The following is a 14202-nucleotide window of genomic DNA, read 5'->3' on the forward strand; positions in this document are numbered from 1 at the left end:
ACTGCGTTATGCTTAAGAGGTATCTATCTTTTTTCCCTTGTTTTCTCTAGTTTTCCCTTAATTTGTCCCCTCACCAGTCTTCTTCTATAACTGTGCTCTCACTTTTTACTTCCTTATAACTGCTCAATTCATTCCGAAATCCTTAAATGCAACTACCAGAATTCCACTCCCTCCTGACCCCCAAGGAAGCACAATACAGTAAGCAAGGGAAAAAAGTTTTCACTGCTTACTGTTGGAGATGTAGAATAAGAACATTAGTGACTTGGATTTTAGGGTCTGTTTTGCTAATTGGCACTAAGTAACCTTAAACATTTTCAGTCTTAACTCTCCCAGCCAGTATGAAATCAGCAGAAATACAAAGAATTAAAACAGACAGAAACTGTCATTCTAGTAATACTAAGTTCAAAAACATTCTGAAAAGAAGTCTTACTTTTTACAAATTTTTTTGTTAACTGTCAGCTCTGAAACACATTCAAAGTCAGCATATTGTAACTCTAGTTACACTGAAAGTTTTTTCTTATGGAAAACAGATGCTCTAAGATTCTCATTTCATTCATTAGCCTTATTCACCTGGAAAGAGAGAAAGGACAGATCTGACTACCTGTAGAACCCTGCTCATCCACTGAAAACTATCCTCCTCTGATGCATCAGGGCGCTGCTCTGCCACAAGCACTATTCGATCATCATGCAAAACGGTCACAGAAAAAACTGCTATCCTAAAACGCAAAGGATAGAAGAATGATAGGATGCAACATATGATGAACATAGCATGGCTTATTATAATATGGCAATGACTGCAATCTTCAATGGTACTGCTTCAACACATACAAGTATTATTCATGCCAGATCATTGCAAAACCACAGACAAATTTAGAACAAATGCAAGTTTATTTCTGTAAAATTCTATTGGGGGTCAAGTGAATTTGCAGTCACTAATGTAGTATGTGTTTAACATGGGCAGGTTCCATACATGCAAGGGCTAGGCAAACCTTGCCTATATAGCTCCATCATGCACACTAAACCTGTTGCTCTTACATACTTCATCTGTCCTGAAAGACAACAATTATGCCAAATTACTGGCTAGCATGTCTTGTGATGTTTGCACTGATGAATACTTACTCCCCTTTTGTGAATTAAATTAGTTTTAGGCTTGCAACTTCTAGAACAAAATATTAATCATGTCTTAACCAGGTATCTGCCATTATTTTTATGACATGTGAATTGAGCAAATGATGCAAAAATGAAGAGAGCTCGACTTTGTGAGTCGGTAATAGTTCTGTGTCACTGTCACAGCTGCAGAAGAACAACACTTGAACTAAAGGATTCTCAACTGAAGAGCAGTAAGGTTGTTGATACAGCACACACTCTTTGAAAGTCTTTCAACAGCACTTCCAGTCTGTTCTTTAGAAGGTTGCAAAGCTCTTCCCTAAGCCACTTTGCATAAGACTGCTCGGGTGGACAAAGGGGAGTTGTATTTTACATTCTGTATCAAGCTTCATTTGACTGTCTTCAGAGAAGCTTTGAAAGAAGTTTTAAACAGACACTTAAAGTTTGATGTTTATACTATCTGAAGATAATTGTAAATTATACAGAAATCTAATATGCAAGAAGCAGGATGTCACTATTTGTCTTCCAAATTAGTAGTGACAGCCGAGTTCTTATTTGGCATACCACAACCTAGTGCTATCTTTCCTGGAAAGTACACATGTAAAAATTCACATGAGGAACTCCCACATACACTATATTGCTTGTTCATTGCTTGCAGATGAAAAAAGAGCAACGAAGTTCAATCAATGCTGGTGAAGTTTATAATATACTCACCTTCCCCGGTAGACAAATTTCATCGGTTCTACTGCTAATGCTGTGGCTACTACATCATCTGCATTATGTCTGCGACCACTAACTGTCATTAGGCCATCCAATTTTCCTACCACAAACACCAAATAGTCCTGAAAAGAAGACAAGATTAGAAAAAGAGAAGGAAAAACCTCCTGGCAATATGCCTGACTAAAACCAACGATATTCACAATATTGGTGAGGTCACTGCCCTGACATAGAATTGTGCTCAGTGCATCTATGGTCACACAGGAGTCAGCTCGCTGCCTACATGGGCTGCACAGCTCAAGGCATATAGACACTGACTTCCAGCACGGACTTGAAATAGTATCACCACAGCTGCCACTAGTCAAGAGGCAGTTGAAGACATGGGCCAACTATTACTGAAAATAAATGAAAATACTGCTCCCTTAAGGGGTAGATGCTAGCTTGTTTCACCCTGGCTTCACTTCATCTGCAAGCTGTCATAGAAGCTCTTCTGTTCTGTTTCCCCACTGGCAACCTGTCTCCTCTTCGTTATATACCAGATCACTGGGGTGGGCATGTGTCATTCAGAGGTGGGAGTCAGGAAAAAGTGAGGCCAAAACTGCTCATTCACACTTACAGGACCCACAAAGCCAAGTAATCCTGTTCTTGTAAAGGGTTGATCTGAAACAGGCACACCGGTGGCCGTCACTGGAATGGCCTGAAAGAACACAGAAGAAATATTCACACACACAGTAGTAAGAAAACTAAAGTTAAAATACTTTCTGCCTCTGTTTCATTGCAGCTGAAAAAATCAGCTGAATAATTACTTGATGACAACATTCACTATCATGTCAAGTATGAACAACATCTTTTAGAATAATGAAGAACACACTAGTCCATCTAACTCAGGTGGTTTCCTTGCCTTTTTTTTTCTTCAACTGTTGCATTACATCAGGTATCTCACTGGCTAACAATAGTGCTGAAAGCTAAGGTGTTTAAGATGTTAAGATTAGGCAAACTGACAGAAAGAGGCTTTTTTGAAAATGAAGACCATGGTCAGGATTTCTCTCACCTCTCTGCTAGAATTCCATACTTCAGCCAAGTCTTCAAATTTTCGCCCACTGCAATACTACTGCAAGACTACTACTTCCCCTCCCTTTTTGCCAGAACAGCGAAAAATTGAAATTAGGGTACCACTGTGAGGAAAAATCTGGGTAGAAAGAGCTCTTTTGCTTTAGCTTGAGAAACTGTAACAATTATGACTTATATCCTTACTCTCTCTTCATCGAAATACCCAGGAACATAATTTCACGTATCCGAACTTTTTGGCATTCTAAGCATTGTAACAAACAAACACTAGAGTTCACTTTGAAGAGTACATACTACTTGCAATACACAAATGAAGCTTTTTCAGTAATTTATTTTATCTGCACAAATGCAAATTGACTGTATGAAGAAGCTCACAAATACCAAACTAACTTCTCTCTGTCCCAAGCTATGCACCAATAAATTGAAATATCTTCAGGTAACTTTACATAAGACTTATGGGTTAATGCAGAATGGAGATAAATTTAAATGCCAACACGGACACAACACTGGATTGCAGAATATATAGGCAGCTGACTGCCTGCTGATGGTCCTTTGTATTGTGGTTATAAGAGAAGGAATTTCAAGTTCTGACATGAAGAATGAAGGACAGTGTATTTCACCATGGCTTTTTATTTAAAAAAGGAAAGTAATAAAAAATAAAAAGTGGAATAAATAAAAATGAATGAATGAATAAATAAATAAATAAGTGGAAGAAAAGATAAGATTTTCAAGAATAAATACCAGAGTTACAACAATTGAACTGTACATTACACAGAGAAATACAAACCTCAAACACATTTTTGGTGATTCCAAGAAGGCCAAAATATGCCATTCCAGTTGCACCTGAATTCACACATATTTCTCCAACCTCATCAGCTTTACACAGATAAGGAGTCCCATCCACCTTCACGACACAAACATTTGCTAAAGGAGAGGAAAAAAAACCAGAATCATAACATTGGTATATTTCAGCAACTGATACAGAAGTTACTTGGCTACTGGTAGACAAATAAAAATTTTAATATAATTTATCTACCAGCTACAGAAAAAACACAGCATGCAAGAGAGCTCTCTTTCTGACAGCCTGTGCAATATGATCTCCAAGATGAAAGATGCAAGTTTGCAAATGCATTTTTTTTTAACAGCGCTTCACAGCCTATGTATCAGCTGCAACTGACTCCAAAACTGTAACAATTGCTTTTCAATATGAAGGCAGGTGGCTTCTTCAAATTAAAGCTCATATGAGAATAAAGATGAAAAAGAAAAGATATTAAATTACAGACATACCACTCCTTTTATTTTATTATTACACTTTTGTTTTCATAGTATCATACCTTAAGTTATGTGAGAAACACATTAGAAATGGAGAGAAAATTAGGCCATTATATTTTCTCACTGTCAGGTCATGATTTTTCTGCATTATGTCCCATCTTCTTTTAAAGCAGTCTTCCAACTACCATCTTTCAAGAGAGATGTCTCTTGCTGAACCTAATCCCATGACTACACATTATTTGTTTCCAAGCTTCAGTGTGATGACTTCATCTTCTTCGGTGTGACAACTTTCTTCAAATCATTAGGAGTATTTCATTTCATAAAGGTCCTACTACTATTATCCTCCCGTTACTTAGAAGAAAACCAATTTTCTTCTGAAATCTCAGATCTTCCAACACTGACATTTTCTTATTTTTAATCATGGAAATACACACTTGTAAACCAAATGTAACACTGATCTTTGCTCTGGCCACTGGTTATATATCTGACTTCTGAAGCAACTGTTTTTTAGAAGTTTCTCTGGCAGAAACCTTTTCTCTGGCAGACCCTTTGCTTATAGCGGTTGGGATTTGTCTCTTCCCATCACCAACATGAAAAGAAAAAGGATAAGAAAGGAGAAGGCGCAACAGGGCAACGAAGTTTAGCTTACCACTTACAGACAAGATTAAAAAGAAATCAAAAAGGTCATCTTAGCCAATATGAAATAAACAGAGCCTTTGAAAAACAACACAAACTATGCCATGAATTAATTTTCTGCCCTTTCCCATTGCACCTGCTTCCAATCCAGATTATCAGAGTATTTTGCTGTCAAGTGTACTATATGTAAAAAGGAAAGATTTCTATCAGGACCCTTTCAATGTTTTGGACATGGAACATATCTCAGATATGAAACCTAGATAAGGCTGACAACAGCCATTATGAAGGAGCGCATTACTGCATTCCAATTTAGCCAGTCTTAACTCATACTACATATAGCCCTTACTTTTACCATTGTTCAACCAGAACAAAAAGAAATCCTAAGTGGAACATAGCACATTTTATCTGAAATTATCGCATGATACAGCGAGTTCTGCTGCAAGCATGGACCAAGTTGCTACTTGATAAAGTGATTAAGGACACTGTCAAGTCTCAGTGAAGTATTCAGTCCTCAACAACTTATGTCTGAACATGAAAGACAATAATTCACCCTACAAGTAGACCAACCTCGAGATCATCTTGGTTTCATAAAAATTAGATAATTTTTAGAACAAATGATTTTTATTATTAAAGAGTGTGGGACCCTGTGATATTAACCTTCACTGACCAAAGAAGGAGACTGCATGGTCAATGGCTGGTACAGGTCCAACTCCAAAGTAGAACAGGAGTTTCAGCTGCTGAAAATATGTGTGAACTACGAGGTTGGAAAGAACCACCAGTTCATAATTTAGTCATTCAGAAAAGCTCACTAAAAACATTAGAAACATTAAAAAAGGCAGTTTATACCTTTGTGACAAATTGAAACAGATACTTTATTACCACAAGAAATACTAGTCTTCAACTCATTCACAAACACAGAGAGCACAGCCGATTAGCCTGCGGTTCTGAACTGATGCTCCATCTGTGAAGCCTAAGGACAATCCTATCACCCTGATCAAGTCAAACAAATACTTACCAGTAACCAATGTATGACATAGGTAGTCTACACATACATTCTAACAGCAGGCATAGTTCTGCCTTGCCATGTGTTACTGCAAGGTTTTCCTTTTGCAGTACCTGTAGAGCCTGTACTTGGGCTTCTTTTTTTCCTGCTTCATGTGTGCTATACAAGAGAGCGCATCTACCACCATTTCAGTCTCTCAACAGCATCGCATCTGAAAAAGAATTAGAGAAGGGAAAGGTAGATGGGACAGGAATGTACATGTGGACTACACATCATGAAGAATACTGATTACTGGTAGGAAAACTTTCTTTCTTCAAATGAGTCCACATGTACATTCTTACAGATGGAGTCTCAGGAGTTAGCCCTGCCACGAGATTTCTGGCAGAGGATAAGAATCCTACTGTGCAAACAAATGACTGAACTGATACCCCTACTGAAGACTGGACTTAGCTTTGAATATTTCAGGAATAGCACCACATGAATGTGAGAATGTTGGAGGTCTGCACAGCAGATAGCTACAACAGAAAACTACTGCCACCAAAGATACTTGATATGTGTTAGAAAGTGCTTTCATTCCATTTTCATGGTTTCATAGCAGATCCATATGCAACTGTTACAGTGTGCCAATAGTGGAATTCCAGGATCTTCTTGTAGGAAGCAAGTCTTCCTGAAAGGCCTGGGGCCATGAAAATAAAGAGAGGGCCCTCCTAGCACTGCAGGTGTTACAGCTTCTGTTATAGAGGCAGGAAACCTCAGGAAAAATAACAAAAAGCTAGGATAAAACACCTCTAACCACCACTGTTGAAGGCACTCGCAGTAGTTCCAGAGAAACCTAATCCTTGAAGAAAACAGCATATGAGGCTGTTCAATGGAAGGACCTGAATATTTTCCCACTCTTCTGGAAAGGGCATTAGGCATAAAGTAAGGGCATTCATAGACAAAGATGAACAAGAATCTAGACTCTAAAGGTGGTCATGCAAGTATCCAGAACACAACATTTAAATTGGAAGAGAACATCTCATCGTAACTGTACCCATCACCACAGATCTCCAAAAGTAGATCTATAGTGGGAGGATGTTGTGCTGTCACATGACAGTCCGAAGCCAAATGGAACAAAGGACTGACTACTATGATAAATTCTGAGGGCTAAGATGGAATACTGTTTCTTCACATTCGCAATGTAAGGAATAAGACTAAAAGCATCATGAAGTTGTCCTGTAAGAGCTCCTTTCAAAAATCAGTAAAAGGCACTGAGATATAGGAACTAAATTTTTCTGCAATGAAGAGGCATCATGATAACCACCAGAATCTGCATAAATGTTTGCTGAGACACAGACATCCACAAACTGATGACAAAGCAAGCATCCTAACATCCTGTTCTTTTTGCAGAAGCTTAAAATCTGGCTCCAACCTAAAATTTTCTGTTTGAATGTAAGAAAGTAACTGCTGCAGCACTTTTTCTATGAACCAGGTTTTGTATGATTAGGAGCTGTACGGATATAGATGATCTGGATTAGATAGGGTTATTCTACTGTCAAAGAAACAATGTGAGGACAATTTCTGCAAAACAATGGAAATGGTAAGCAGCAGAGAGGCAAAACTGAGTCCCCCTGACCAGCCACATCCTAGTGTAAGATACTATAAGCTTCCAAGATGATAGGTGACATGTCAGTTGCATCCCAATTGATGGGAAAGTTGGAGGCTGAAAACAGGAAGAAGAGAGGTTTGGTACTCTCACTACCATCTTTACCAGTCCAATTTGAAAAAAAAAAATGAACTAAAGACCATTATGAGCCAAATACTGCTTCTTACCAAGGTTGGTTCCGAGACAGAAAGCATGCAAAATAGCCCAAGCTCACCAACAGGTGAGACGAAACATCATCCTTGCAGGAGCTACATAGGAGTTTTCAGGGAAATGTGTACTAGATTCTCTCCTACAAATTCCCAAGCTATCTTTCATGCGGACATTTCTTTGTGGATGCTTGCACTTCCCTGGTAGCTCTTGTGATTGGCATTCATGCTAGATAATCAAAGTGAACAGCCAAGGCAACTGAAGAGACTATAGCATCTAGAGTGGCCTATGGGTTAAACAGCAGCAACATAAGACATCATGCTGGGGCTAAGGGCTCTGTCTTATTTTCTGATTAAGACACTGTAAGAAGGTGGACCCACAGTGTCTCAGAACGAATAGCAAGGTCTGCAGAAAAGGAAAGCAGAAGCGGACACTTTATGTCCATGACCTTTTAAGCAGCTGGCTCCTGAACAAAGCACACCAGGGATCTTCAAGGGCACTGAAATCAAAACCATTTGGTTTGACTGAACAAGCCTCAGCAAGACTACTTGTTCTTGGCCAGGAGACTACTTTCATAGCACATTTCATAGGAATTATAGAAAAGCCCAGCTTGAAAGGGACCTGAGATCTAGTCCAACCTTCATTTGACCAAATGAAATTCAGGAATGTGAGCTCCTATGTTGTACGATATTTGAATGACTAAGGCATATAGTGACTTCCAAGACTTTACAGAAGTATTCAGTAAGTATGGAATACAACCTTCAGGGACAGCATGACACTCAAATTAGGCCTTTGGTGAAAGCACTGCAATCTAAAGAAAGGGAAAAAACAGGGAAAGATGAGACTCGTCAGTCTGCAGAGTAATTCAAAGTGACAAGTGACAGGCAAGGAAATGGTGGTATGTTCTCTCCTGTGTGCCAAACACGAAGTGAGAAGGGACAGAGCACATCCTCCATGATACTACACAGGAAAAAGCATAAAACGTACAAGGCAAGGCACAAGTATATCCAATACTAGAATGTACACACAGACTCATTTGAAAGAATTCATTAAGTTCTTTAAGACAACAATTTCTTTTCATTTGGCATAAATCTAATTTAAACAACTGCTTGTTTTTGTTTTTAAAGAGACAATCACAGGCAACAAAATTCTTAGATTATCACCTAGAAAGCACCCTCTTATCTATGTTCTGACTTACAGAATGTACAGAGATGTTTCTGCTAAACTATACTTTCAGACATAGAATTTTTATCATTCTGTCAAATTGAAGTTAATCTGCCCTATAGACTAATAGCTTGATGCTGATGAGAGTTTTAAAACAGTTAATGAATTAAGTCACCTAACTTCAGCTTAACCTACAAGTAGTTTTGCCACTTAGTACTATCTTTTAAAACATCAATAGCCATCCACAAGAAGTCATATCACTCCAAGGCATAAGACAGATATACACTTTACTATCCCTCATATCAGACAAGTCACTCCATCTTTCTCACTAATGTATAAAATCATGGTAGTGATGCCAATTGTCTGTAAATGACATCTTAAAACATATCAGCTTAGAAGAGATCTCTGAATATTAACCAGCTTTCTTGGGCCTCTCTCCTCCCCAGAATGTTATCCCACAGGACTCTTTCAAGCCAATTCATGAAGAGGCCAAAGTCTCCTCTCCTTAAGTCCAGCATTGTGATCATGCTTCTTCCCTGCTCCTTCCTCTCATGATCTGGAATACTGCTATCTCTTGATCACTGTATTCTTCAACCTTCACATCCCCAATGATCTCCCCTCTCCTTTGTTTGTGAGTATGAGGTCCAGCAGAGCACCTCTCCTCAGTGACTCCTTTATCACTTGTGTCAGGCAGCTGTCATCACTGCACTCCAGGAACCTCCTGGATTGCTTATGCCCTCCTGGGTTGTCCCTCCAGCAGGCATTAGGGTGTTTGAAGTCCCCATGAAGAGCAGAGCCCATAGATGTGAAGATGCTGTTGGTACAAGGCCTCATCCACTTCTTCCTGGTCAGGTGGCCTAAAGTAGAGACCCACTGCAATGTCACCTGTACAAATCTGTTCTACCCTTACCCATAAGCTCTTAGATGGCTCTTCATCCATTGCCAGGCAGACCTCCATGCACTCCAACTATTCTATCACGTAAAGGGAAACAACTCCTCCTCATCTTCCTAGCCTTTCCTTCCTAAAGAGCCTTCCACTGCAACCCTCCAGCCATGAGCGTTCCTGTGTGACATGATTTAGGCGTTCCTGCTCCAGCAGGGGGATTGGACTAGATGATCTTTCAAGGTCCCTTCCAATCCCTAATATTCTGTGATTCTGTGATGAGAGCCATCCCACCATGTCTCTGTGATCCCAACACAACTGTAGACCCACAACTGCACACATCTACTTGCTCATGTTTATTCTACGTGCTGCGTGCATTAGTGTAAGTGCACTTCAGAGAGGCATCCCAGCATGCTGATTTCCCAGAGTTTCAGTGTCACAGATTTATTAAGAGGAAATACCAAAATTGCCACCTCCTGAATTTTTAAGTTATTATTGTTAATTGCATATCCAGCACCAGATAAAACATATTCTTCACAAAGATTCTAGAGCAATTCAAAATGAGAGTCTGGCAGCAGCACATAAACTCACTATTAGTTTCAAAGATGAAAAATTTCAATGCTAACCTAAGTTTCTAGGCCATAAACAAACACTAAAAGGTGGGTAAAACCACATCAGGACAAAGTTAGGTCTTGGAATGTTGGAGAGCTAAAGATAAAAACAAAAAAGCAGCAATAAAAATAAAACCTTCAAAGATAGTAAATTGTTGCCAGATATCGAACAATCTCAGCTAGGATTTGTTCTAAATCACACTGTGAAGGGCTGAGAGAAACAAAGCAGGTATCTTGAAATACACATGCTCCTGTGGTACACAAAAAGGCTTAGAGAACTGCTGCAGGTGCTGCTGAAGAAAAAGAACTGTCACAGCACGCACAGAGCAGCTGCAGCTCAGTATGAACACTTGGACTATCGCTATGAGAAACAACTGCCAGATAAAACATAACATTTCCTACTAAGATTTAAGGTGTGTTTTTTTTTTTCTGCTGTACTTGTTATTACATAGCTGTAAATCAGTCTGCACTAATGCTAACAAATGTACAAAACCACAACTCTGAAAACCAGTCAAATGCATCTGCTCACACCAAAACCTATAGTTGTTCAAATTTATCATCAGTTAATTTCTACTGCAAACATTTAATAATTTAGTTGAGACAGTACTTAATACTGAAGTGTTCAGGTAATGTGTCAAAATGTAAGTCATACTACCTTGAAGATAATTCTCATTTACCAATTTCATTTATTTCATCGACACAAGCATAATAGTAAGATAAGTTACGTGGAGTTTGTGTAAACCTACATGAAATGTTTTCCTACCTCCAGGCATAATCTGACCAACATCCTGTACTGTTAAAATAGACAACTTCTCTTCTGTATCCACTCTTATCACACCAAAACTAAGACAATTCATAGATAACACTGCTTTTCCTGGAGGAGGCCCACCCAGTTCTGGAGGTCTGAAAAACAGAAAGTCAAATCAGAATGAACCAACAGACCAATGGGCTTAGGGTCATCATAGCGCAATTCTGTCAGGTCTATTAAGGCTATTAAACCAAAGGAATGGTTTTTCATCCTACACAAGCAAGAGTTCAAGACTGGTAATGTATTTTACTAGATTAAAAAAACAGATCAAAACATCACATAGCTTCCTCCCACCCTAAAATGTTACAGAGAGGAGTTAGATCTATTATGGGCAAAGTGTCAAGAATAAGTATTCAAAGGCTATATCTTCTGTCCAACAGAAAAATTAGGAAGTGCTTGTAGGCTTGACAGTACTCTCTGAGATGTATTGGTTGAGGACTAACAACTCCATTTTGTGCAGTTGCTCACCTTTTGTGATTTCATAGAACAGAAGAATCCAAGTGTTATTAAAAAAAAAAGTTCTTTTTATTTACTGCGAAAGGTCAGTTCTTGTACCAGAGAATATTCTCCAATATTTAGTTTTTTTTTTAATCAAATTTTCTTGAAATGTATTTTCCCCCCAAAAGTACATTTTGTTCAAAACCACTGCATCAAAAAATACAGCATACACATGCCTATTCATAAGCAAAGCATTCTGTTTTCTCAGCACATCACTTTCTATCTCTAGAAATTGAATGGTATTTTCCAGGCCAATTACAATTATTATTGTTTTTCTTTGGCCCCTTATTACAAGACAATATGTAAGTCATTGATTAACTGAATTTTCAGTATCTTCTTCCTCCCAAGTAAGCAAAAGTCTTGATTTTAGAGGCATTTCCTAAAGGTCTTACAGCAAACTCAGTGAGGATCAGATCCCGTTTTCCAAAACGGTTAAAAAATAGTATGGCTGACTACTTCTGGAAAGTATTACATTTTAAATAAATAAGTAAGTAAATAAATAAATATACATATATAAACCCCCACTTCCTTCAGTGAAGGTGAAACCTACAAGCCTCAGACTTCCTCTGTCTAGGTCTTTGATCACCTTTGTGTATGTAGTTGTCTTTTTTCGACAATTACCTTAGCACCAGATACATTTCAATAGTCAAGAAATGTTTTCAGCCAAGTTCTCAGAAAAAAAAAAAAAGAATTACCTGCGAATAGCAACAGTTAGCGCCTCTGAGGAACTAGCACAGGGGCAGATTACTTCTGGTCTCAAACCTCTGGATTGAAATACATTCAGGAACGCATCACAAGAAGATATTGACCCTAAAAAGAACAATCACACAATTGGAAACATTTCTGCCAAGTGCAGGAAAGCTTGATCTGCAGAATTTCAAAATCTATGCTTACCCAAAGCTCAGTTGTACAAAGATTGTATCCTTGCACAGAAACTACACACTTTCAAACTGTCTAAAGGTCACGGTAGCCTACAATTAGATTCCAGATTTGAAGAAAGAAAAAAAAAGTGGTTAACAACAAATTCACAGAATGAAATTCTGTGACTCTTTGCATACTCAGAACAGATTTATGAAATTCTGCGTAATTTTTCTGAGGCAACGATCCATAAAACTTAATATCATTGAAAGTCTGCCAGTGATGCAGTTCTTTCAGTTCCCATACAAGTGTTTCTTTCAGATGCCACAGAATTACTCCTTAGTGATAATTTTGGCTGGCAGCAATGACACTGCTGAGAGAAGCCTGAGGGCTATCAAAAGGAACTTCAGGGGACTGGTTACTGGATGGAGTGGGTGCGCAGGTGTGGGTTTACGTGGCAAGGTTTTGGTAGTGGGGCGCCATAGACATGGCCTCTGTGAGAAGAATCTAGAAGCTGCCTCATGTTAGATAAGGGCCCCGCTGCTGGCCAGAGCCGAGCCAGTAAGCGATACTATCTGTGCCTCTGTGAGAGCCTGTTTAAGAAAGGGAAAACCAAACTGCTGCGGAACAGCAGCTGGGAGAGAGAGAGGAGTGAGAAACAGCCTTGCAGACTCCAAGGTCAGTGAAGAAGGAGGACAGGAGGTGCTCCAGGTGCTGGAGCAGAAGTTCGCCTGAGGCCTGTGGTGAGGACCATGGTGAAGCAGGCTGTCCCCCTGCAGCCCATGGAGTACCACGGTGGAGCAGGTGGACCTGCACTGACGGAGGCTGCGGCCTGTGGAGGACACCCGCAGGAGCAGGCCCTGGGCTGGAGCTGCAGCCCATGGGGGACCCAGGTTGGAGCTGAGTGCTCCTGATGGATGGACTCCATGGTACGGACCCATATCTGAAGCAGTTCTTAAAGAGCTGCTGCCTGTGGGAAGCCCACACACAATCAGTTTAGGAAGGACTGCATCCTGTGGGAGGGACCCCACATTGGAGCAAGGGAAGAGAGTGACCGAGAAGGGGCAGCGGAGACAAAGCGCTATTGACTGACCACAACCCCATTCCCCCACGCCGCTCTGGGGGAGGAGATGGAAGAGGGTGGATGGGGGGAAGGTGTTTTTGGTTTTTTTCCTTTGTTTCTCGCTTCTCTAGCTTGTTAGTGAGAGGCAATAAATCTTACTATCTCCCTACTCTGAGTCTGTTTTGCCCATCATGATAATTACTGAGTGATCTCCCCATCCTTATCTCAACCCTTGAGCCCTTTGCATTGTATTTTCTCCCCTTTTCCCTTTGAGGAGGGGGAGTGAGAGAGCGGCTGAGGTGGAGCTCAGTTGCCCACCCAAGTTAAACCACCACAGCAGGTGGTGTTTTCCTCTATCCCTTCAGTGGTGGGGATGGATACTGAGTGGACCTGGAAGGCCCAGCTGATCGATACATGGCTGAGAGGATGGTGCTGTTGCAGGAATTTGTTTTTTTTTGATCATGGGGAGGCTTACTGAGCACCTGGCCTGATGGCTGCCCAAGGGTCCCACCTGTCTCAAAGGGGGAGACGGATTCTAGCCCAGGAGCTGGCAGGGCTCATCGGAAGGGCTTTAAACAAGGTGTGCAGGTGGATGAGGGGGGAATTAGAGGCTCAACAGACACGAGCCTGGGGGAGCAATGCCAGGGTTGGGGGTGAGGGCAACGGTGAAACTGAAGTGCATCTACACCAAATTCACGCAGCATGGGCAACAAACAGGAAGA

At 40.1% G+C, this 14202-nt stretch overlaps 1 protein-coding gene across 8 annotated transcripts in view; it reads right to left on the minus strand.

Moving 5' to 3' along the window:
• DIP2A (disco interacting protein 2 homolog A) overlaps window positions 1-14202 on the minus strand; it is a 118148-nt gene that overhangs the window by 27002 nt on the left and 76944 nt on the right. For 6 of the 8 annotated variants that reach the window (XM_083842341.1, XM_083842339.1, XM_083842340.1 and 3 more), the window contains 6 exons: window positions 12255-12369; window positions 11017-11156; window positions 3680-3816; window positions 2441-2521; window positions 1822-1949; window positions 602-716 (listed from right to left, as the gene is read on the minus strand). In XM_083842341.1, coding sequence (XP_083698467.1) covers window positions 602-716; window positions 1822-1949; window positions 2441-2521; window positions 3680-3816; window positions 11017-11156; window positions 12255-12369 — 716 coding nt within the window. Of the gene's footprint in view, window positions 1-570; window positions 717-1821; window positions 1950-2440; window positions 2522-3679; window positions 3817-11016; window positions 11157-12254; window positions 12370-14202 lie in introns of all 8 variants that reach the window. The other 2 variants (XM_083842344.1, XM_083842343.1) reach the window with 1 other exon arrangement.

The sequence above is a fragment of the Anser anser genome, assembly GCF_964211835.1.
Source record: "Anser anser genome assembly, chromosome: 6".
Taxonomy (NCBI): domain Eukaryota; kingdom Metazoa; phylum Chordata; class Aves; order Anseriformes; family Anatidae; genus Anser; species Anser anser.